Genomic DNA, 27,234 nt, shown 5'->3' with positions numbered 1-27,234 from the left:
CTGGTACCGCAGCAGGAGGCAGGCACCAGGGCTGGAGATGTTGCTCACGTGCCAGATTGTCGATGGCTACAGCTACCTCAATGAAGCCGTCAAGGGACCACTTCTCTCCTCGATAAATCAGCTCAGCCTGGATCTGGGGATGGAGCCCGGCCCGAAAACTGGCAAGGAGCGCAGCCTCGTTCCACCCACTTTGTTCGGCCAGCGTCCGAAACTCGAGGGAATACTCCACTACCGATCGCCTCCCCTGCTGTATCCGAATAAAACGATCGCTGGCTGCCTTTTTTGCCCAGGGATAATCAAGCACCACCTTGAATTTCTTCCGGTAATCTTCGTAAGACATCTGGAGGCATTCCCTCCAACCCGCCGTAACCCAGAGGCAAGCGGGCCCGTAAGCAAGGAGATAAGGTAAGTTATTTTCACCTTGTCATCCTTCTAAAGCCGTGGCAAGCTGGCAAACACTAGCTCGCACTGCATCAAGAAGCGCTGGCAGTTTTTGGGTGAGCCATCATACCTTTCCGGGGTTGCCAGGCGGGGACCCTCCTGATGCAATGTAGGTGCTGGAATGAGGCACCGCGCAGCAGACTGCGCTGCGCTAGGCGTTTCTTTTGTGACGACAGCGTGGTGGAGACAGTCCAGCACTGCTGAGTCCGATTGCACCGAGGTTCTGCGATCTGTCCTGTAACAGGCAGCTCCTTTTATTGCCTGCTGCTGGGATCGCGGGCAGGTGCAGGTGATGAGTGCCCAACCGAGGGCATGACAACATTACATTTGCATTTATTCATTTTGCGGACACTTTTCTCCAAAGCGACATACATCTTACAGAAAATACAATTTGTGCATTACTTTAGGAGTAAGACACATAGCTACAGATGTGTGATTTTTAAGTACAGTTCGGTAGTTTCCTTCATCATATGCCCCAATGTTCATCACAAAAGTAGCTGCATAAAACTCTACCAGAATATTGCCAATTCCTAATCACCTTCCTAGTAGTTTATTTGTTTTTTTTTTTTTTTTGAGATACATACAAACATTTATGCTACATTGCAGGAGTGGCTCTGTAAAGGATTGATTTGATCATGATCTGAACATGATCATGAACATGTATACTTTACGGGCATGAACAATTACACCTTACATAAACTTCAGACATCACGGGCGAAGTGAGCCTGGAAGAGATGAGTTTTAAGACCCTTTTTAAATATGGATAGAGATTCAGTGGTTCTGAGCAAGTGGGGAGTTCGTTCCACCACAACGGAGCCAGACCCGAGAATCTCTGTGCTTTACCTTTCGTACGTGGGACCACCAAGCGAGCAGAAGTAGATGACATCTGGTTGGGGTGATCGGTTGATCAAGTCTTGTAAATAGCTATGAGCAGTTCTATTGATACATTTGTAAGCAATAACCAGAGTCTTAAATTTGATCCGGGCAGCTACAGGAAGCTAGTGCAGAGAAATGAGTAGAGAGTCGAGTCGAGTCGAGTCGAGCTTTATTGTCATTCCACTACATGTGTGGACATACAGTGGGACGAAATGTCGTGAAATGTCGTAGAGATACTGTACATGGGAATGCTTCCCCAAGTCAAACACAACTCGAGCACCAGCATTCTGTATCAGCTGTAGAAGTTTGATGGCAGTAGCGGGAAGGCCACACAAGAGAGAGTTGCAGTAGTCCAGATGGGATGCCACCATGGCCTGTACAAGTAGTTGCGCAGTAGAGTCAGTTGTGAGGTAAGGATGGATCGTACAGATGTTATAGAGGTCGTACCTCAATGTGCTGAGAGGAAGACAGACTTGCGTCAATCATCACTCCCAGACTCTTAACCTAAGAGGTAGGCAAAAATGTATTTTTGCAACATTTCATTTTGATGCTTTAATGATGCATATGGGGAAGTTTGTGGGTCTACTGGGTGTTTTTCTCAAAAGAATAATGGCATTTATACCACTGTATAGTGGTCCCCCACATAACAGTTATTTCACAGTTTAACAAATTAGGCCTAGCATGTCTAGGAAACCTCTAAAAAAAAAAAAGAAAATGGGTTTCCAGGGAAAAGAAACAGGGAAACCTTTAAGAAACAAAAAAATCTTTCTAGAAATGTTGCAGTGCATTATATGAAGAGGTGTCTCAGCCACTTTTGATACCGTAAAAATTCTTATATTTCTAAGTCTTTTTGCTTCACAACGAAACAGTGTCTTGTTCCTGATGATGCTTTTTAACTCTTTAACTTTCAATATTAATGTGTGTCAGAATAAATCAATAAACTGTGAGAAAATTTTTCAAACGCTCATTCCAAGAAAATTTTGCTTTCTGTAAACTATTCAAGTGAACAGACAATTTCAAAAGAAAGGAAAAATCTGGGTCAGACCTGTGCTTCAGCTATAATTATGGCTCTCTCATGAAATGCCTAAATGAGTTTGGATAAAAAGATTAGTTTCTTTGCTTAATGACTGCCATACTGTAATTAATGATGGTATTTAATCATTTTTGATTCATAGAATGTGCTCAACATGTTCACACCATTTTTTTTCTTCTTCATAATTACAAAAAATGAACAGAATGCACATACCCTGTAATACAAGAAAATAAAAACTTATGAGCCTGACATTCAGAAAGCAAGTATCTGAAAATGTACAATTATTTCATTAAATTTTCCCTTGGAGATTCTTGGGTTAGTACAATGATTAGATTAATTTTTACCAACAGGATGCCTCAGATACTGATGTATTTGTCTTAAAATGCTTCTGGAGGAAGGCTTGTTTGAACACCATTGGTTGTGTTAAGTTGGAGGATTAAAGAATCCAATCAGACCATGATTTGGCTGCAATGGGCTTTGAGAACATTTCCAGAGCCTTTGTTGCTGGACTGAAGTGTGAAGAAGGTGTATTTTTCAATCATCCATTATATAACCTTATATCAGCAAGAGTCAGGATAATTTTCTTTGGTATGTTTTTAAAAAGCAAGGGAAATAATTCATGCAGAATTTTTCAAAATCACTCAGCTACTGAAGACAATACAGCAACTGCAAATGCTGTATGGAAAGAGATAAATAATAGATTTTGAATTGGTTTTGCAGCAATTTGAAATCAGGTAACTTCTGCCAGGCTATTGTGTTGAGGTTTATACTTCCACCCAGTAGTCACCCATTTTCTGTTGCTTGGTGTTACATACTTTGAGCTGAGCCACTGAGTCCTACAGAGCCGTTTAGTCGTTGAATGACCACATTGCTCAAAATAAAGACACATAAAGCAAGCATAGGTGGTAAAGCGAATATATTTCATCAGTGTTTACATGGTCTAATATGACACACTGAGCAGCAAGTTTACAATTAATAAATGATGTCTGCAAGTTTCTGATTTTTTATATTTTTTTGACTTGAAATTGGCTAAGGAATGTGATTTTTCTGATTAACTCATTGAAGTAGAGTGGAAAATATCATCCAGCAATAAAAAGCAAATCATGGAAAATATGACAAATTTCAGTAAAATCAAATTATAATTAACCATTCAAACTTTGTGTTTTAGTTCTTTGCATATGATGCTTTTCATCAATTCAATATGTAACATTTTTAAGAAAGAAAACATAAATTTGTATACAACTGATTTTCTTTCAGGAGTAGAGCAATAAACATGTAGAATTTTTTTTTTTCCCCTCTGCACTATGGTGATTCACTGGAACACAGTTTCCTTTTAATAAGGCTTTAAGGTTGACTTGTGTCTCATTGAAGCTTGGGTAAGCATCGATGAAGAAAGGAAATCAGGCCTTTGTAGTCCACGCTTTTGTGACCTGGAACAATTTAAATAAATTGTTGGATTCCCTGTTCTTAATTTTGGAAATTTGATGTATTTATATGATTTTGTGGCTCTAATATTTTCTTTCAATCTATTCATAAACATTCAGCCTATCATACTGCACCAGGAAATAACAGCTGCATGTTAATCCATTATTGGAATTTTGGAATAATTGCAATATTATTTTAGTGCATAGATAATAGGCAATGTAATTGCAATATTATTTTAGTGTATAGATAATAGGCAATGTAATTGCAATATTATTTTTGCATATAGGTAACAGTATGATGTAATTAAAAGTCCATAATAAAAATACTAGATATATGTATTTAAATGTTCCATTGTTGCCATTGTCACATTTTATTTAGGAAGAAAAGGCTTTCAAAATATATTTATACCAGACTAATCATTGCATTGCTTCTGTAACCATTTCCTTTTTTTTTTTCTTCTTTGGCTTTTTAGGTGCTACTTGCTGGAAGGATTGTCAAAAGGGGCCTGGTTAAACCGCTCCAGCATAATTTTTGCAGGGGATGATAAGTGGTCAGTAGACCCTCGAGTTTCCATTGTTTCCGGCGTTGGTGATAAACATGAATACAGCCTCCAGATAAAGAAAGTGGATGTTACTGATGACGGCCAGTACACCTGTTCTGTACAAAATGAACATAACCCTCGAACGAAGCACATTCAGTTAACTGTGAAAGGTATGTGCCTTTACATGATCATTTATTTACAATGCATGTTAATGTTGGCCTATCAACAGTAGTCCTTTTACATATTTTTACTCAAGATGAATTTTACCATTACCAGTTTTGCTAAATTTTAATGAAAAAGCAGTTGTTTCTTTTTGAAAATGCATAAGAAATAGTTTCACACAAAGAAAAGAAAGGTGCTTCGCAATAAATATACGTTGTTTGTAACATGTATTCCCTTGAGAAACAGTGTGATTTTTTTAATTAATACTAATATAATAAGTCTGAATGATGATGAATTAATTGATATCAATTAATTCATCATCATTCAGAACTCTTGTTGTGCAGTCAGTCCCATGAGTTTAGGTTCTTTACTCCTTGATTTTGTGTTTTTTAAAGTTATTTTGGTTTTTATTTATTTTTTTGTAGGGGGGTGCGGTGGCGCAGTGGGTTGGACCACAGTCCTGCTCTCCGGTGGGTCTGGGGTTTGAGTCCCGCTTGGGGTGCCTTACGACGGACTGGCGTCCCGTCCTGGGTGTGTCCCCTCCCCCTCCTGCCTTACGCCCTGTGTTGCCGGGTTGGCTCCGGTTCCCCGTGACCCCATATGGGACAAGCGGTTCTGAAAATGTGTGTGTGTGTGTGTGTGTGTGTGTGTGTGTGTGTGTGTGTGTGTGTGTGTGTGTGTGTATTTTTTTGTTTGTTAGCTATTGTTTATCATACCCATAAACTAAAGCACAAAAACATTGTACAGGCAGTCCTCGGGTTACGAACATCCAACTTACGTACAACCCGTACTTATGAACCATACCTCTGTAAAGGTTACTATATTAATGTAAGAGATGAGGCAGGAGACAAGAGGTGCAGTGCCCGTTTGTGAGGGGTTTTATTTGCCCTTAGTGGGGGGAGAAGGAAGGGGATGGAAAAGGGGGACCAGGGAACAGATAGGATGGGGCTTCGTACGGGTCATGGGGGCTGGGAGCCGGCGCCATCTCCGGGTTCAGGTGCATCTCTGTCTCTCTATCGCTGGATTTGCTCTCCCCCGCTGTCTCTTCCCCCTACTGCTGGGCGCCGGGGAAGAAATAGGGAAATTAATCAGCCCCAGCTGTGGTTGCTTTGCCCCCATCTCCGCCCCCTTCCTGGGCCACCTCAGCATGCTACAATTAAATATTCAAGTTACATACAATGCTTCATAATAACAAACGGACGCTACTTTACGACGCAACTAAAAACATTGCACATCTGCATCGGTTCGTTGGCTTGTGGGCGTATGAGCCCAAGGTAGGACACAGACTTGGTTCTTTTCAGTTGGACTGTCACACCCACGACCTTAACCCGAACGTCTGCACCTGCCCGAAATCAGAGCAGCAGGGTATAAAGAAGTCGCACCTGCACACTGTGGTTGTGAAATCTCATTTGAGAAACCCGTCTCACCAGCGCTAACGAATGAACCCATGACAACCTACCCATCCTTCCAAGTCTCTCGTTCTCCTCACTCCCTCATTCCACCTCCTGATGTCCACAGTTCCTGACACTTGCATTACCTCCTCTACTACGACATCAGATTCTCTTCAAGACCTACATTTGTACATCGACTGATCCACGCCTGTCCCCGACTACGAATCTCGTCTACTCCCTTGTGTACCGACAATAAAGATCTCGCAATTAGGTCCACACGTACACATCTCAGTCCCCTGCCCGCTCAATATGACATGGACCATGTTGCTGTTAACAGTGTCTTGTGTGTGTTACTGTATTTGGCTTTAATTTTTTTTTTTTTTTTACCCTCGTAACCATGGTACCAAAGCTAAATGTGATGCAAGTAATGGTGATGCATCAAAGAAAAGGAAAATGATCACAGTTGAAACTAAACTGGAAATACTAAAGTGACTGGAAAAAGGTGAAATACCAATGAACATTTGAAAACAAACATTGTTTTTTATATCTACACACACACTCTCTCACATCCTTCTCTCTCTCTCTCTCTCTCTCTCTCTCTCTCGCTCTCTCTTTTATAGAAATACTGTCGTAACATTTCTTCTTACTGTCTGTTTTTATGTCTCTATTATACATACTGTACTTACGTTATTATTATTATTATTATTGTGTTAAAGATGTTTTAGTGTATCTGGAAGTGTTTCTTTAATGTTTTTTTTATGAATAGAAAGGTACCATTCATAATTGTTGACTCTACCACTGATACAGTAAAACATAACAGAACTCAGTTCAATAGTCAAAGAACACACACACCCCACCTGAACCGCTTGTCCCATGGAGAGCCAGAGCCTAACCCAGCAACACAGGGCATGAGGGGGAGGGGACACACCCAGAACAGGACACCAGTCCCTCACAAGGCACCCCAAGCGGGACTCAAACCCCAGGCCCACTGGAGAGCAGGACGAGGTCCAACCCACTGCGCTACCAAAGTAGAATATAAGAAATTAAACAGCGTTACTCAACCATGCTACTAGTGCAAGCTTTTTCATTTTCTAGGATTGCTCTGTCATCTTCAAATTTCTTCATTGTTTTTTTTTTTTTCCCCCCCATAAGGGTCCATAATGCAATGCAGGTGTTCCCCTGGGAAGGCTGAATAGATGGTGGAATATGTATGTGTCTCCCTAAAATGCAATAGCTGGACTCATGGGACAGATGGTGTTTGCCATGAGCCATAACTGAGCTGTATGATTCATCACACTGGAGTACACAAAATGCGATGGGGAGAAAAAGCTCATTTACCCAGCGGGGTTAATTAGCTGAACAACTTGTAATAACATAATTAGGGAACTTTTAAAATGCATGCTGCCACCAGGTCTAAAGGGGAGCCTTGTGATTGTAAATTATTTATGGCGTGGGCTATTGTATTCAGTAGATGCAATATAATTTGGAATGTGTGAACAGATCAATTAAGTTGACTGTAGAAAGACAAATAGTAATTGATCAGAAGTTCCCACAGAGTCTTTTTTTCTAACACCATCAATGTTAGAACAGCCAGTCCTGCAGACCATATCTCCAGGCTTCTCTGCAAGTTTTAAAGAATAAATTTTACCCAATATTCCAATGATGTACTACTATTCCATGGCCATCAAGGATCCGAGTTATTCTCCCTGGTGCAATATTAGGTTCCAGTTCTCTAATATTTCTTAGTATTTTCTTGTCTTAAATCCTCAACAATCTCAGTTTTTAAGAAACACACATTCACACATATAGATATACGTATATATGTGTGTAAACAATTCGGATTGTGTGATAAAATGCAAGGAGTATAGGAATTCTTTTTTTTGGGGGGCATTTTTTGTTGCAGTTAAAATACATTTCTTGAGTTATTTGTGTAAAAATTTAAATAATTTAAATTTTAAATTTAAATTTAAAAAATAATTTCTTAGATTTTTTCTAATGTCAACTTTCTTCTTCGGTATTAAAAGATTTTTAGTTTAAAGATAAAAACACATGCTAGCAGTTCTTAATACTTCTATTCCAACATTAACATACCCTCAGCATATTTAAATTGACCTCATGGTCAAAACTGAATTCCAACATGCTGCCCGAAACTCTTTATAGCTGTTTCTAATACACTGCTTTTTCATTGCATGCCTCTGCCTTGTACCTGGAGACCACATCACAACCGTGAAAATAATCACAATAGCATACTCTCGTGTCTTTATTGTGATGAATTTCTAATTTCATACTGCATTATTTTAAAGGGAAAAATACTACATTTGACAAACTGGCTTTGTGACTAAAATCAGCTAGTATATCTGCAAGTTGCATCACATAAAATGATGCAACATGGACAGATTTTTGCTCTTATATTTTTCTTTGCTTTCTTCTTTGTACTGTTATGTTGAATTAATATAATTTCTGTAAACTACAACAAGTATAAGTGACTAATACCTTTTAGTGTCCAAAATGGACATTGAAAAACCCTTCCCAGAAGCACTGGACACAGGCAAGGTACAGTGGTGCTTGAAAGTTTGTGAACCCTGTAGAATGCTCTCTATTTCTGCATAAATATTATCTACAACATGATCAGATTTTCAGCAAGTCCTAAAAATAGATAAAAAGAAGCCAAGTAAACAAATGAGACAAAAAAAACATTATACTTGTTTAGTTATTTATTAAGGAAAATAATCCAATTTTACATTTATATGTATGGCAAAAGTATGTGAACCTCTAGGATTCTCAGTTCATTTAAAAGGGAAGTTACAATTGCCTATCTCAATCAATGAGACGACAATCAGGTGTGAGTGGGGGAGACACTGCCTTATTTAAAGAAAAGAAATCTGGGTTTTCACTATCAGGCAGATCGGGTACAAATGGAGGAAATTCCACACTTCTGTTACCCTCCCCAGGAGTGGTCAACCAACAAAGATCACACCAAGAGCAAGGCATGTAATAGTCCAGGAGGTCACAAAGAAACCCAGGGTATTGTCTAAAAAACTAAAGGCCTCACTTGCATTGGCTAATGTCAGTGTTCATGAGTCCACCATCAGGAGAACACTGAACAGCAATGGTGTGCATGACAGGGTTGCAAGGAGAAAGCCACAACTCTCCAAAAAGAACATTGCTGCCCATCTACAGTTTGCTAATGAGCACATGGATAAGCCAAAAGGCTATTAGGAGAATGTTCTATGCATAGCTGAGACAAAAATAGAACTTTTTGACTTGGATGAGAAACATTTTGCGGCTAACGCTGCATTCCAGCATAAAAACCTTATCCCATCTGTGACACATGGTGGTGACAGTATCATGATTTGAGTCTGCTTTACTGCCTTTGGACCAGGACAGCTTGTCATGATTGACAGAACTATGAATTCATACACACAATGTCTACAATCGCTTGTCCCAAGTGGGGTCGCGGCGAACCAGAGCCAAATTCGGCAACACAGGGAGTGAGGCTGGAGGGTAGGGAACATACCCCGGACGGGATGCCAGTCTGCTGCAAGGCACCCTAAGCAGGACTTGAACCCCAGACCCACCATAGAGCAGGTCCTGAGCAAACCGGCTGCACCACTGTACCCCCGCACCCCCCTGAATTCTGAATTGAACCAGCAAATTTTACAGGCAAATGTCAGGGTATCTGTCTGTGAACTGAAACTCTAAAGAAAGTGGGTCATGCAGCAAGTCAACAACCCTACACACACAAGTCATTCTTCCAAAGAATGGTTAATGCAGAAGAAAGTTAATGTTTTGGAATGGCTAAGTCTAACCTTAATCTTATAGAAACGGTGTGGAAGCAGGCAGTTCATGCAAGTAAGCCCATCAGCATTCCTGAGTTCAAGGTATTCTATAAGGAGGAATGGGCTAAAATTCCCTCAAGCTGATGTGCAGTACTGTTCAACAGTTACTGGAAACATTTGGGTGGAGTTTTTGCTGCACGGGCGGGTCACACCAGTTACTGAAAGCAAAGGTTCATATACAAACATTTGTACTTTTGCCACACACAGGTACACATTCAACGTACACAGGACAAGATGTTACACCCCATGAGTATATACAACGACTGTACACAAGGACCCAGTCCAACTAACTTCACCATGAAGCCACAGAGGAAAAATATTTGGCATTACCATCATACATCTCCATGACTCCCTCAACTACCACATCAACGACAGGCTGCCAGCATGCATATTTCATTGAGGCTATCAAGTGGGCACTTCCCTTCATCGGTGTTTCATTGAATTAGGTTCATGACACCTCAGGAAAGCTCAGCAGTGCAGTCTGGCATCCCAGGCTCACCCCCCCTCCACACATGTAAGATGCCCTTCACCCTCTACAAATACAGTCATTCCACAAACTCAGCTACAGACATGCATCGCTTAGCAATGGGGATATGTTCTGAGAAATGCATTGTTAGGTGATTTCATCATTGTGCGAACATCATTGAGTGTAACAAACCTGGACGGTATACACACACACACACACACACACACATTCTGAACCGCTTGTCCCATACAGGGTCACGGGGAACCGGAGCCTACCCGGTAACACAGGGCGTAAGGCCGGAGGGGGAGGGGACACACCCAGGACAGGACGCCAGTCCGTCACAAGGCACCTCAAGCGGGACTTAAACCCCAGACCCACTGGAGAGCAGGATCCGGTCCAACCCACTGCGCCACTGCGCCACCGCACCCCCTTACCTAGACGGTATAGCCTCAATGAAGTCAAGAAACACAGTAAACACAAGATTTATGACGGTGCTACTGGCGTAACACAGCATATTGTTTTACAGTAAACTTATTTTTTATAAGTAGAAAGAGTACACTGTAAAATACCAATAAAAAGTACAGTATAGTAAATATATAAACCAGTAACATGTGTTTATTATCATTATCAAGTATTATGTATTGTACATAATTGTATGTGCTATACTTTTACACGACAGGCAGCACAGTAGGTTTATTTACACCAGCACCTCCACGAACATGTGAGTAACATGTTGCACTATGATGTTACGATGGCTTTGACGTTACTAGTTGATAAGAATTTTTCATCTTCGTCATAATCTTATTGGACCTCTCTCATATGTGCTCAGTAATTAAGTGAAACATTGTTAAGCAGCGCATGACAGTTTGAAACAAACTTTTGCTCTCAAGAACCCCTGCCAAACATGAATGCTCTAATAGGGGGTAAACAGGAAACGAGGCGTACAAGGAGCCATAGCTATAACTGTCGTCATGTCATCCATAAATGCTTTAATAGGGGGTAGATGTATCCCATCCCACACCCTCTCACTGTCAACAACCCATTTGGAAGCCTTTATAATAACTTCTATTATCATTGTGAACAAACATGCACACACACACACAGACTTTCTGAACCGCTTGTCCCATACGGGGTCACGGGAAACCGGAGCCTGACCTGGCAACTCAGGGCATATGGCTGGGGCGGGGGGGACACCCAGTACAGGATACCAGTCCATCGCAAGGCACCCCAAGCGGGACTCGAACCCCAGACCCACCGGAGAGCAGGACCTGGTCCAACCCACTGCACCACTGCATCCCCTCTATTGTGAACACCAAAGGTGAAATTGCATCCAACCATGATTCCAACCTCCAACCAATGAAGATGTTGTATAGCTTTTTGTACTAAAACAAAACTGAATATCCCCAAAGTAGGCTTTCACCAGCTTTGTAACACTCTCTGGGACCTAAAAAAACCTGAATTGCCTCCCATAGCAAACTGTGTGCAACCGACCCAAAAGCATTTGCCAAGTCCAAAAACACCACACTGAGATTTCTTTTCTCCTTCTTGGCAATCTGTATCTGCTGCCATATCATACTGGTGTGCTCCAAGCACCCTGAGCACCTGCGTGGAGGTATGCATCAACCTGTTTGCCTTCAAGTATGCCACAAATCTCATTGCCACAACGCTGAAGAAAATTTTCCCTTCAACACTGAGAAGGTTAATAGGCTTAAACTGGCCTATCCCAACAGGATCCTTCTTCTTAGGAATAAAAATCCCTCCCGCTCTTTGCCATGATTTTGGAATGACCCCCTTCTTCCACACAGCAGCCATCAACCTCCGCAAAAATTTCAGCACATCTGGTGCACATTTGAACACCTGGTATGGTAGTCCATTTGGGCAAGGAGGAGGCCATTTCCGGCCGCAGAATATCTTCTGCCTCTCCCCACCTCAGAGGGTACACATCCACCTACCATTCCTGTCCGTCTGCAAGTGGAAGGAACCACCTTGAAAGTGTATGCCATAAAAATGCCACAAAGACAAAAAGAGAACCCAGGTCTAAGGTAAACAAGGTGGAACATGACAGCTACTCATCACCCGAAGACAGCAGCTCTAGTGAGTGGGTCAACATAATCTGTACCGTGAAGGAAATAAAAGCAAAATAGATCAAGTGCAGGCTGTTTGTTGACAGAAAGGAAGTTGTGTCCTAGACTGACACAGGAGCAACTTGCAACTCTCTACCTGTAAATTATGCAAAGAACATTGAAGCATATGATAATGCTCTTTGAATGTGGAATCTTAATATGGATTAAGCCATTGGAAAGTGCAGAGTCACAGTGTGGAATCCCAAGAATTGGAAGAAATACAATGCTGAATTTATTGCCTGTGACAACAAAGAACAAATACTAGCCAATACTAAGCCTGAAGGCAAGCCAGAAAATGGGTTTCATAAAGATGCGTGAGGGACAGTTTGAAAGAGTGGCAGCTGTGAGCACATGAGACTTTTCAGATGTGTCCGATGGCAAGTCTGGCACTCTCCCTGGCACCCAGATCCTGAGAGTGCAGCCACTGGCAATGCCAAGAATAATGGCAGACTGCAGAATAACTGTCAAAGCAGCATATATGTTTTATGGGCCACAAGGTGACGGTGGAAGGCCCACAAGCTGATCCTGCCAAAGTTAAGGCCATTATGAACATGGCAGTCCCAAGAAACATCCCAGGGCTAAAAAGTTTCAATGGGATGGTTAACTACTTGATGGAATTCCTGCATTCAGAAACATAAAGGCCATGCTCTGCAAGACTCCCATCCTAGCGTTCTCTGACCCTAAGAAGAATCTGACACTTGAGAGCAATGCCAGTGAGCATGGGCTGGGGTCAGTGCTACTACAAGATGGCAAACCTATCACATTCGCCAGTCAGTCTCTGTCTGAAACAAAGATGAGGTTTGCTCAGATAAGGGACGAGATGCTACCTGCAGTCTATAGACTGGAAAAATTCTATCACTATGTTTGTTGTGGGTGGTGCAGTGGCGCTGCGGGCTTGGCCGGGTCCTGCTCTCTGGTGGGTCTGGGGTTTGAGTCACGCTTGGGGTGCCTTGTGACAGACTGGCATCCCATCCTGGGTGTGTCCCCTCCCCATCTAGCCTTATTCCCTATGTTGCCGGGTTAGGCTCTGGCTTGCCGCGACCCTGGTTGGGAAAAAACGGTTTCAGCAAGTGTGTGTGTGTGTATATGTTTGTCAGACATATGGAAGAAATCACTGACCATGAGCCACTGGTGACTACATGGAAAAAACTGCTAAGCAAGGCCCCAAAAAGACTCCAGAATCTCTTCTTGAGAGCAAAGAGTTATTCACCTGAAATAATCCACAAACCAAGCAAAGAAATCTCGGCAGCTGACATGCTCTCAAGAGGTCCCACATTGAAACCGACCAGAAAAGAAGTAGTGCATAGCATCGCTACATATCCCATTTGTGGCAAACTGATGGAATGCATACAAGACGTCACTGCAAGTGACTAAGTTCTCCCAGCTCTAAGAGAAATGATCCTCAAAGGATGGCTGAAGAATAAGAATGAGATAATACCAGGGCTGCGTCCATACCACTCGTATCAGGAGGAGCTAACAGTCAGTGACGGAGTCATTCTGAGGAGTTACCATGTCATCAGCCCAAACAGCCTGAGAAGAGAGATGAAGAAAAGAGTGCACACGGGACATCTAGGCATCAACTCATGTCTGCAACTCCCCAGGATGTCATGTACTGGCCAGGGATGTCTGCAGAGATCGGCCACCATGTCAAAACATGAAGAAACTGCCATATACCATGACAAACAGCCTAAAGAATCTAAGAGGCCCTGGCAAAGAGTAGCCATAGACATATTCTCATGGGTAGGAGATGACTGTCTGATCACTTACTGCTATTACAGCAAGATTATTGAAGTGGATAAGCTGAGATCCATCAGTCTAGTTAAATGGTGAAAAAGCTCAAGGTGCACTTTGCCAAGAATGGCTCACCGGATGTGTTAGTAACTACGGCACCCCGTTTACCTTGATAGAACTTCAAAGACCTGTGGGGTTTCTGAGACAAAACCATCAGTTCGGGTAACAGCCAGGCAAAAGATTCTGCAGACACAGCAGTGAAAACCATGAAAAGGTTTTTCAGAAAGTGAGCGGTCACAGGTGATGACCCCTACCAAGCACTTTCGTACCTGCACAACACTCTGACGAAAGGCACGGAGACATGCCCAGCACAGTGGTTTCTGGGGAGGTGCACTACGTCTATGCTATCTATGACAGAAAGTAAATTTTCCCCTGAAGTTAGCAATCAAAAGCAGAACAAGTCAATAAACGTGCAATGACTACGATTGACCCCCACGGGCTGGATGGACGTCATACCTCTGCAACTAGATGAAACAGGTAGGGTCCAGCCTCTTGGCAATAAGTGAGAATGGAAGGAAGCTTGTGTTACCCAAACACTGTCCTCCAGACTGTATGAGGTATAGGCTAATGGCAAGGTGTAGAGAAGGAATAAGCACCATCTCAGAGTAAAGAAGCCATTGCTCCACTCTAAGCCTGCAGAAGGGGAGTCCCACTGATGTGGACTGCATGACACCAGATGATAGAACTACAGAACAGCAGCAAACGCCCCCACCTCCCCGCCCTTACCCCCGCAAGAGTACACCACAGCACAAGATCCACCAAGTGACAGATAGCAGCAGTGGACTGAGGACAACAACTAGCTGTATGTCACAAGATCTTGACAGATCAGTAAGGTACTTGTCAGACTGATAACGGAATGATTCAGGGACCATGGTGCTGAAGACCAGGCAATGCAAGTCACGTGCAAGCAACCTCTGACTTGCGCTATGTTAATAATGAACATTACACACTGATAAGGTAAACATCTTATACCTCATGCCTGTAAATAATATGCTACCGTTTTGTAAAGTTATGATACGGTGCTAGCATAGATGATTTTGTCAAGAACGTAGTTTGCAGCATTAATTAGTAGCTTCACATTGTCTACTATGCAGGGTAGTTTCTGATTCTTTTCTCAGTTTTTTCAATTTTCCTTCATGTTCTCTTTTTTATTGTTATTGTGTGATAGCTTGTGAAAACTGTGTTCGCTCTCTAAAGGAGGGACGTGTTAAGTCGATCCCACGGATCCCACTTGGTGTATTGCTCAATCTGTGTGTGAGAGCATACACAGCAGTATTGTCACTACCACATTAGTTGTTTTCAATAGTAACAGAAATAAATGTATTTTCAGGTTTCCCCTGCTATCAAAAAGTAGAGGGTTCCTATGAAACCTTTTGTAAGCCAAAATGGTGTAAAGCGAAGAAGCAATTACCATTAATTTATATGGGAAAATTTTTTGAGCGTTCCCAGACCCAAAAAATAGCCTACCAAATCATCCCAAATAACACAGAAAACCTAAAATAACACTAACATATAGTAAAATCAGGAATGATGGGCTCTTAGGCTTTTCTGATACCTTTGGACACATCTTGCTAATGGATGCACAAATTTAAACAAGATGAATCACAGATGCTCACAGACACAGTTCAAAGATATGATACTGAGATGCTGAATGTAGTTCCCAGGGAAGGAGCTTGGCAGCACCACTCTATATGCTCATGGTGCGCACTGCCTCTGTTATGGTTCGCTGCAAAACAAATGCTGAACTCTGTTTTTGGTTTTCACCTTTTTTCATAAAAGTGAAAATCCTCTTCAGATTTTTTTCGTTTAGCAAAAACAGGTACTAAAGTAGGTCTTTCATAAAAGCAAAGTGGTGTAAAGAGAACTTTTGAAAAGCAGGGAATACTTGTACACTATATTAAGCCTCCTTTTGTCAATAAAACCATGCAACAGCGTTTTAGGTCATATTTATGCAGAAGCCAAGAAAATTCTAAAGGGTTCAATATTTTTCGAACACCCCTGTGTACCTGGAACAGGTCTCCAGGCCATCACAGAGCATTAAGAGACAATGACTCATTCACATACATACACTCAGGGCAATTTAGAGTTACCAATGAACTTAAAACATGTGTTTGGGAAGAACCCGCAATACTAGAAGGAAGACCACTCAAAGATGAGAGAACATAAAATTCCACATAGAGGGACCCAAAGTCAAACCCATGTCTAAATCCACAGCCCAAGAACTCAGGGGCACCAATGATACTTGTTGTTCCACCATGCCTCCTTAACCTGTAAGCCTTAAACATAATTTATTAGCTGAAAACAGAACACCAGTAATATAGATATTCTGCTTGAATAACAATAATTGCTTATTAGCATGCATGTCTATGTTACTGGTGCCCAGGATAGTCAGGATTTCATTTATCCGGGATAATCAGGATAAAAATAACATTAAAAGTGGCTATTTACAACAACAAATCCTCATAACAGCATATCCTGTGCACTGCATGTAAACACATGATATAGAACTAACAAACACAATAAAATGACTGGTAAGACTGTATATTTTAGATGATTTTAAGGTAAAATCAGAAAGGTGAATATTTCTGGTACTGAATTCATCATTTAACCTGGGCATGCCTATAGCGCATGCCAGTTTGTTCTATCACCAGCTTCCTTCATAGCATTTGTTTGGCTTTTTCACAAACAATCTTGTCAGGCCATTTGTTGTTAAAAACAAAAATGTATAAATAGATAAATAGACATACAAATTTACATAAGCACTTACCTGATTGGGGATGCAGTGGCACGATGGGTTTGACCTTTGCCTGCTCTCTGGTGGGTCTGGTGTTTGAGTCCCGCTTGGGGTGCCTTGTGCTGGAGTGGCATCCTGTCCTGGGTGTGTCCCCTCCCCTTCCAGCCTTGCGCCCTGTGTTGCCGGGTTAGGCTCCGATCTGCCACGATCCCACTCAGGAGAAGTGGTTTGAGTCAATGTGTGTATGTGTGTGTGAGACATGCCCGAATATGTGCATTTACAACATGTGCCTTCAGATGAGTTATGCATGTAGACCTGTAAACCTGTAAGAACTTGCAATCATCAGCCAATTTGATCCTTTTAAAAGGGAGACAGTCAAAACAGTCGTCACAAACTGATGAGGGGGAAAACAAGTGGATTCTGTAACTTTTTTTAACATTTTTCATTATTCAGCTTTTGATAAGCCTATACGCCTTTCCCACTCAAAGGAGTGCCTTTTAGTAATGTGGCTCCCAACATATATGTGTAGGCTATGCATAATTATTGATGTATCACATCAGTATACAGTAATGTTACTGGGAAGTAGCGCAATGGGAAATTTAAAATGTGATCTTTATCATTTTGAACAGATGAAATGACAAATATAAATTTTTATTTGAGGTGAGACACCAATATTTGATTTTTTCAGTTCCCTTAACTTTTTTCTTGTTTTCTGCACTGGTATGAAAGAATAAATAAGATAAAACACCCCACTTGCATCATTATAATATAAACACCGTGTTTTGTGTCATATTTGTATAAGCTTTTCAGCTGCCTAATACCAGTGCAAGTAATTTGTTGGGGAAAAATAGGATTGCTTATGAAGACTCTATGACCTTTCAAAATTCTTATTCCCAGTGTGACATTTATCGTCATTAAGTACCCTATGTCACCTCAGCAAATTATATCTCTGCATCGATACTGTTCGCCTTTAAGTTCAGTGCCACGAAGGACCCACAAGACAGAGAAAATAGTTTAATTTAAAACATTGTATTCCTTATGTATGATGGCTCAAAACATTCCCTTGGAATAAAGAGTACTTTATATTTCTGTCTCTTGTCACAAAGAAATTGTGACACTGGAGCATTTAAAGGGGACTGATGTCAGGACTCTGACTTGGTCATTTTAAAATACAGATTTTCTGCTTTTTGAGCTACTCTGTTGCTGATTTGCCCTTGCATTTTGAACCACTGTCATTTGTTGTGTGATCCAACTTCTTCTGAGTAGATCACAGACACACACCCTGACATTCTGCTCCAGAATTTCCTGATACAAGTTTAGTCATGACTGCAAGCTATTCAAGCACCGAGGCAGCAAAGCAGCCCCAAACTATTATATTTCCTCTACAGTGCTTCACAGCTGATGTTCACAGGTGATGTTTTGTTGTTGGTATGTTGTGTTTTGTTTTCTCTAATATAATTCTGTGTACATTTACGAGAAAGTTCAACTGTTGTCTCATCTGTCCACAGAAATTTATTCCAGTAGTGCTGTAGAACATGCATGTGGTGTTTATCAAACTTCAGACAGCTAGAAAAGTGTTTTCCTTTGTAGTAGCCAATACTACTCTTTTTCATTGTTTTTGTTATGACTCATGAGCACAGACAATATCAAGTGCAGATCTGTAGCTGTCACACTAGGGTTGTTTGTCACTAGTTTTTGGATTGGACACAACTGTACATTTTACATTGGCTCAGGGGAACTTGTTTGCTTTGACTAGTACACATAGACGAAAAGCTGTACTTACATTATCTAGTTAACTATGGGAACCAAAATGTCCACACAGTTGTGATTGTGTCAGTACTTACATTTTACATAATTTACAATTACATCTATTCATTCTGTAGACACTTTTCTCCAGAGCAATGTACGTCTCTCAAGAACAAGTTCAGCAGTTCTGCGTGAGAGGAGGTCATTCTACCACATTGGAGTCAAAACTAAAAACCTTTCTGCTTTTGATTTTGAACCTCTTTTATATGAGACCACCAAGCGGACAGAGGTGGATTATTGTAGCAGTCTGGTTGGGGTATAGTGAGTGATCATATCTTGTAGATACTGGAGAACAGATACATTGATGGTTTTGTAGGGTGTAATAGGAATTTTGAATTTGATCCAGGCAGCTATAGGAAGAGACAAGGAGAGGTGATACATAGGAACAATTTGGCAAACATAATTTGTGCAGCAGTATTCTGTATCAGCTGGAGAGGTTTGACAGCAGAGCCCGGGAAAGCCAAACAGGAGAGAACTGCAGTAGCGCATGCAGGATATTTCCATGGTTTGGACTAGGAGTAGCGTAGAGTTTGTTGTGAGATAACTGTGGATACTGCAGATTTTATGCAGGATCTATCTGCAGGACCAGGTTGTGGTTTAAATTTATTGAGATATATATGAGAGAGGGAAGGTGACACAAAACCATAATTTAAATGTGAAATGACAAGTTGAACTTCCTGGGCATCATTGAGACAAGATTGTTACAATTTGGACAAGAGAAACTGCTGACAGGACAATTGTTGCTACGTTCAGGACATGAGTGGGATGATGTGACTCACACAACAGAAGTAGGTCTCACATTATCAAACTAAGTGAAGAAAGTCCTGATTTCATTGTCCACACTGCCTAGGAGTCATCATGACATCTTTTAGAACCAGCAAGAAGATGATCAAGTTCAACATCCAATGTTATATTCTAGACAATTAAAATGTGGGAGAGTAGAGATGGTAGAAAAGTAGTTCTACAATGCAGAAGAATACATAAAAATTCATGGGTATCCCAAAACCCTGTGATCGATCAACCACATTTGTACTGCCAAAAAAATTCTGGAGAGACCTGCAAGATGTTAGAGTCAGGAGAGGAGGAGATGCATGATCTGATTACCATCTAATAGTTGCCAGGTTGAAGCTTAAGGTGAGAATAAACTGGACAAAGACTTCAGAGAGGAAGAAGACGTACAAACTCAACCTCCTGAAGAAGACAATTAATTAATGAATTAAAAGTACAAAACTAATAAACAAATTTAACATATTACAAGAGTTTCGAGAAGAAGAGGATTATACACAACAGATGGCATAAAGTTTAAGAACCACAAAGGTCAACTTGCCAGAAAGTATGTCATGAATAGGCAGCAGAAAGAACAGATTTCAGCCAAGACCTTACACAGCGTCCAAGAAAGGAAACAGAATAAACAGCAGTAGGAAACAGTCAGGCTACAGCAGCACAAGCTCAGAAGTTTGTTGAAGCCAAGTTCTGAAAAATATATTACAGTTGTGAAACATGTACTAAAACAGACAACACAAATTATATAAATGAATTAGCACAGATGCTGAAAGTGAAGATGCTATATGACACCACCAGGAAACTTTGTGGCTAATACAAAAGGCCATCAAGACCTGTCAAGGATGCAGAGGGGAATACCATCAAAAGTAGAGAACGGCACCTCAACAGATGGGTTGAATACTCTCAGGAACTCCTGAAGATACATTCATCAAGTTAACCAACACAGTTCCCCCCTTAACTGTGACAAGCCTACCAAGGATAAGATTAGGAAGGCTATAAACAACTGAACAAGGCAGAAACTAAAGCAGACCTAGAAACACCAAGTAAGATGTTGTACCCCCTCTTTGAGAAGATCTGGTAGAATGAAGAGATACCAAATAACTGGAAGGATGGTTATCTTATTAATTTTCCTGTTCCATGTGAGAGTTTGGGAAGCAGGGTGAAGAGGTGGACTCCAATTTTGGTAAAAACAGGATTTTATTGTTCTTTGTTATTTCAAGTTATGATCCTTGTGGGCTGCACTGGTCAGGAAAGAACTCTGACAGTTTGGAGTCAAGTTTGGTCAGGCTCCAGGACACGGGGTTGCAGGTTCCAGGATTTGTATGCCTCTTTCTCCTTTCACCAACTAAATGAGAGGATACAACAGTCTTGTTAATTGTATATTCAGTGCCAGTGTGTGAAGTTTTTAATACTTTACCAATGTGTTTGGACAGTCCTGTTTCTCCTCCTGTCTCCAGGCATTAGCATCTGTCATGAAGTGTAGCCAGTGGAGAAGAGCATGATCAGTGAAAAGGCAAATTCCTGCTCCAGGATGTAGCACCACAGGGTGAGGACCACCATTTGATGGCTAAGCACTCATTTTCAATAGTGCTGTTGCACTGTTCCTAAAATGTTAGCTTACAGCAGATGTAAAGGATTGGGCGGTCCATGCCCTCTACATCCTGAGACAGGACAGCCCCCAAACCTCTGTCGGAGGCATAGATCTATAAGACAATAGGGAAATAAAAGTCAGGACATGTCAACATAGAACCCCCAGAGAGTTCTTTTTCATTGCTTAGACTGCAGTCTGGCATTTCTACATCGACTGGACCAGGTCTTACCCACTTTTTGGAATTGGGAGTAGGACAAGCTAAGATTGATGCTGTTTTGTCTATTTGGGCTTGGACCTGGCCCACACCCAAGAGGAACTCCAGAAACCAAAGCTTGCTCCTTACAACTGGACACTTGGCTGGATTTGCTTTGAGTCCAGCCCACCTCAGCGACTTCAGAACAGCCATAAGGTGGACTGAGTGGTGCTGCCAGTCCTGGCTATAAATGATATCACCAAAGTAGGCTGCAGCAGAGGCAGAGTGGGTCTAAGAACTTCATCAGTTGCTGAAACATAGCTAGAGCCCCTGGAAGCCCAAACGGTAAAATGATAAATTGGAGTAATCCAAAAGGATGCAAGAATACAAAGATTGTGTCAACTGACCTGTTTTTGGGACGAGTGGTCCTAGCGCTTGAACTAGGATACCATAAGCATTATCTGTTATCCCACAAACAACTGGGGTTCCAACTTTTTTGTCCGACTGACATGCATATTCGGTCACCACCGTACAAATCATATTGTAAAGGATTCTTTTAAAACATTGAACTAACCCATTTGTTTCTGGGTGGAGCACACTTGTTTCGATGGCTTTTATTTCTAATAATTTGTACAGTTCCTTTATTGAGCGTGACATGAAAGAAGTGCCCTGTGAGGATTTCCTTGGGAATCCCCACCTGGAACAAAATGTGTCATTTTCAGCTGCAACGTTGTGCAGCAGTAGCCCCTGGATATCTCTCACACACATTCACACACACTCACACACACTCTCACTCACTCACTCACTCACTCACTCACACACTCACACACACACACACACACACACACACACACACACACACACATTGGCTGAAGCCGCTTGTCCAGAGCGGGGTTGCAATGAGCCGGAGCCTACCCAGCAACACAGAGCGCAAGGCCAAAGGGGGAGGGGACACACCCTGGATGGGACATTAGTCTGCCACAAGGCTTGACAGAAACACCCTCTGGAAAAATCCTTCACTTCTACGGAATTCCCAATAACCAGGTAAATCTGATTAAGAACTTGTTTGATGGGTTGTCCTTCAGGATGATCCACAGAGGACAGCTCACCAATAATTTTCAAGTAAAGAAAGAGAGTAGACAACTGCTTTCCCTTTTCCTCTTTTTTCTTGTCATTGATTAAATTAAGAAACAACCAATAATAAAACAAGAAAAGGAATTCAGTGGTCAACCAGAAATGCAAGGCCAGCATTCTTGCAGTCATATCAGCACGGTTTAGCTTATCATTTACAAAGACAAGATCCTCAAGGGCAGTATTACATATAAGACATGGTGATACTTATGCTGAAGTCAAGTCAAGAAATAAGGCAAGGCAAGAAGAGCCTTCCTCCATCTGAATAATGTCTGGAGCTCCAAGAAGGTGTCCATCAACAAAAAAGCCCTTTAACTGCAATGTTAAATCGGTTTTACTGTATGGAGCAGGGACTTGGAGAACAAGCAAGTATGTAATAAAAACTGCAGACATTTACCTACATTTGCCTCAGCAAAATACTTCAGATCCACTGGCCAGACACCATTAGTAACTTGAACTTTCTGCAGAGAACTCACAAGCTTCCTGTAAAAGAGGAACTCAAGAAAAGAAAATAAAGTTAGATTGAGCCCACTCTCAAAGCCAACAAGTGAAAATAGCAGGCAGGTGTTGAAATGGAACCTCAAAGGCAAGAAGAACACCTGCGGATGTGAGCTTAAGACTGAAACAACCAAGATAGGTGAAATGTGAGAAGATGGAATAAGACAGAAGTCTCTGATGGACTGCTTTTGATAGCCTAAACCCTACTAAGTGTGACTAGCAATATTAACTCTCATTCTAACTTAAGCATTAAGCACAGAATAAAGCGATTACACAAAAGTGATTTGCAAAGATAATATTGTCCTGCTACAGACTTTACTTGTCATAACTGAGAACATACAAAATGGTTGGTCTTTATAGAATTCAAGACAGTTTTTGATGGACAGCACAAACTTCTGAACTCATGGAATCAGAATGAACTTTGATAATATAATTCACATTTTTATGTAATTTACTCTGAAGTTGTCTGACTCTCTCTTTTGTGGACATTTAGCACAGGTTTCAATGCATAAGTAGTATTAACTAAAAGGGGGTGCAGTGGGTTGGACCGGGTCCTGCTCTCTGGTGGGTCTGGGGTTCGAGTCCCCCTTGGGGTGCCTTGCGGCGGACTGGCCTCGCGTCCTGGGTGTGTCCCCTCCCCCTCCGGCCTTACACCCTCTGTTGCTGAGTAGGCTCCGGTTCCCCGTGACCCCGTATGGGACAAGCGGTTCGGAAAATCTGTGTGTGTAGTATTAGCTGTACAATCATACCCCAAGATGTGCCCATTTGAGGTACAAGAATTTGACTTCACGAGGAGTCCCATTCAAGACATAGTTTGCATATATGAGGATCAAACTGGGGTTTTGTGTGCTTTCCGAGAGCTGAGTGGTGCGATACCTTCTTTGCAGTTATAGTTTGGCCCATGCTGTGTTAATTTACCTTGCTTTGATGTCTTTTGTCTTTAGTCAGTTCATTCATTGATTCAGTAACACCTAATAGCATTTTGTAACACCACCCTGTAGTACTACAGAAGATTAGGTCCTGAGACAAACCATTGGTTGGCCCATTTATTTTTGTCAACAAGCCTCTGTTCATGTCTGAAACAGTACACCAAAACTTTGACGATCTGAAACACACTCATAATCCATATCAAAGACAGTACGGCAACAGAGACAAAACACACACTTTCAGAACCACTTGTCCCATACAGGGTCGCAGGGAACCAGAGCCTACCCGGCAACACAGGGCATAAGGCCAGAGGGGGAGAGGACACACCCAGGACAGGACGCCAGTCCATCGCAAGGCACCCCAAGCGGGACTTGAACCCCAGACCCACCAGAGAGCAGGACTGTGGTCCAACCCACTGCACCACCGCACCCCCAACACAAAATGATGCAGCAATATAAATCCCATCCAGTTATCTAACCTGATTGAACATCCAACAATGCACAGTGAGGGGAGCTTGGAATAAACACCGGTAAGAATATTATGGAACTGTTAAACTTACCTAACTATGCACAAAAACAGCCTTAGCAGAAAGCGGCAGAAGGGAAATAATTTAGTTTTTCCCCTTTACACCTTTATATTGTCTTCATATGCTTTTGTAAGTGTTATAAGTGTGTAGGACACAATAGTTATGAAGGGAGCCAAAAAGCAGCAGAGAAACAGAAAAAACAGTATTATTAATAAAGAGAAACAGCCTTGTTATATGGTGTTACGGTACCTAATATTAACTACTAAAAAAACTGTATTTTAAATGGGATTTGATTACATTTTAGCTTAAAAGTGTCAATTTTGGGGCTGATGAACACAAATTTTTGTCATTGAAACTAATGGTAATTACGTATTTTAGAATTTACCTTGTGAAGGGTTTTCCTAGAACACATTACCTTTATAATGCAAGGAAAACTATAATTTGACAGAATAATAAAATGTACCATAACAATGCAATGCTCCACTGTTTGATTAATGTCTCTTACTTGACTTGACATACCAAGAACAAGTTCAGATTGCTTTTACCTCATGTTTAGAATATCTGAAGCATACTGTTGCTCATGTCTTAAAGTATTTACCAACAGATGTTACCATGCAAATTATGTTTTTTTATGGAACTTTTCTGTGCCATTTCTTTTCACCTAAAAATATGGACCCTTGACAAAAACTAAAAAGTAATGATTGATTGCAGATAGTTATGTTTTCTGTTTTTCAAGCATGCAAAAATACTATAAACTGTCACAATTTCTGTAAAGGCAAGCTGTGTTTTCTACTTTTTTGCAACAGCCCCCTGTATTTAATAGTGCAGTTGTAAGCATTTCTGTAATTCAAGGTAGCACCATTAGAGGCTTATTTATTCATTTGGGGACCTCCAAGAGGATTATATTATCCCGATCACCTGTGGTAATGCTACCACAGTGCTCCTGCAGGGCTCCACAAGAAAATTACAACAAGATGAGTAAACATGACAACATATGATAATTAATTAATTAACATGTAAAGTAAATAATAAGCAAATAAGGTTTGTGAGGAGCTGAAATTCTGTTTTGTTACTGTTTGTACAAATTCATTCTTGTTATTGCACTAAGTATTGGATAAATAGAAAAAAGTAAAAAATCGCACTTGTCTTTAAAAACAGTGTTTAAATATTAAGGGTGTTTTTTTTCCTCCAGGTTTGGTAGTGCAGCATTAATACATTGTTAGGAATTTTTACAGAATTCAAGGCAAAAGCTGCTGCAATAAAATAACAAAAAGTTGTGAATCCTAAGAATTGGAGATTAAATAATATTTGCTACAATGATACACTCAGTGGATGGCATACTGCACTGCTGTTGACCTTTGCCTTTGTGAACAGTTACCTGTTGACAGGAGTGCTGAGCAGCAGCAACCAGCCAGACTATTGTCTCTCTTCCTAAGCACTTCTGTTCTGCAGCGTTAGATTCCAAGAATGATATCTGATTCTTTTTTCCAAACAACAAACAATACACAACTCAAGTCAACAACGCCTCATGCTTAAGAAACTGCACTTACTGTACAGCCACATGCAATGTCTTACAGCTAGGAAAAACACAATAACAAGTATGGGGACGCTGGAAATCATTCCATCTCTTATGCATACAATGCATTCTCTTTGGTTCTAATCTTAAGTGCTACATCTAATTTCCTCATTTCGGGACTCTTTTTAACCAGTCCTATCATTTGAATAACATTTTGGTTTCTATTTCCAGCTTGCATTTGCTGCTATTGCAGTATTTTCATGCCTGACCTCTTAACAATCTTTGCAGGTGACTGAGGTCCTCTCAGGAGTTAAAGAGATGACCATGAAGTTTCAAGTTAAAATCCCTGTAGAAGAATTATCATCCACTCTTAAGCAAGGCTCTTAACCTGAATTAATTTCCAATGCTTGTAATCAAGATAAATATTCATCTGTATAAAGATCTAAAAGGGTAAAAGAGACTCATATTTCCGCATTTTAAACGATAATTTCAGTATCTTCACATTAATATTTGTGTGATAATTTCAGTTGTTTTCTTATTCATCATAGATAGATAGATAGATAGATAGATAGATAGATAGATAGATAGATAGATAACCATATCGCAGCTACTGACACATTCTAATGCAACTTGACACAGATGTGTCATATCTTTCCTGCAGAATGATTCTTTGGCTAAGCAACTAATTGTCCTGTGTTACACAGAACTGGGTTCATTTTCGCTTTCTTTGACTGGATTGTCAGATAACCGGGATTTCAGTGAGGGTGTCGCTATTCCATTTTGCTTTGTAAGAGCAAAGCTGCATTAGTCTTATGTCTCCAGGCAGCATTTTTTTCTTTCAAATGTTGCTTAGTTTGAAGAAAGTAAATTAAAAATGGCAAGACAGCAGTGCTGCCTTTATTTATTTATATATATATTTTTTTTCTGGCCGCAGCAAGATTCAGTTCATGCTACAGGGCTTCGGGGGACAAATCATCTTTAAAGCGTTATAATAGTGGACAAATATTGCACCCTTAGTAATACCTTTAAAGAAGTGTTTAAATGTGTATTAATAATCTTTTGGTCAATATAAACAATGTCATTTGGAAGTCCTGGGAATCCTGCAAAGCTTTCACATTTGGTCACATAACAAAAATAACATAAACAAAATAACTAATTAATTGTAGCTATAAAGGTTGTTGATTACATTTATTCATGCACTTGTGGTGGCAAATTTAAATCATTTTGGGCTCATAAATAGAATGACACCATTAGATGAGTGCTTTCTTACTGCATAGAGTAATCTCGTTTTTCATTATTTAGAAATAAAAACATTTGTCACTGTGTGGCTTCTTGGGCAGATAGTATATTTCAAGCAAAGACAAAACCTGAAAGACCCTGGAGCTTTCAAAGCCTGTCAGGAAAAAAGTCATTAAAAAGCACATCAGGAGAAGAGCACAAA

General features: G+C 40.9%; 1 protein-coding gene across 1 annotated transcript in view; it reads left to right on the top strand.

Annotated features, from left to right (window-relative positions):
* The window catches only part of negr1 (neuronal growth regulator 1), a 181,758-nt gene that overhangs the window by 65,051 nt on the left and 89,473 nt on the right, over positions 1–27,234 (top strand). The window contains exon 2 of the mRNA XM_018726847.1: positions 4,248–4,486. Within this exon, the coding sequence (XP_018582363.1) occupies positions 4,248–4,486 (239 nt within the window). The remainder of the gene's footprint in view (positions 1–4,247; positions 4,487–27,234) is intronic.

This window comes from Scleropages formosus, chromosome 9, assembly GCF_900964775.1.
Source record: "Scleropages formosus chromosome 9, fSclFor1.1, whole genome shotgun sequence".
NCBI classification, from domain to species: Eukaryota; Metazoa; Chordata; class Actinopteri; order Osteoglossiformes; family Osteoglossidae; genus Scleropages; species Scleropages formosus.
Note: the sequence above shows the minus strand (reverse complement) of the source record. Positions and strands in the feature narration are given on the sequence as shown.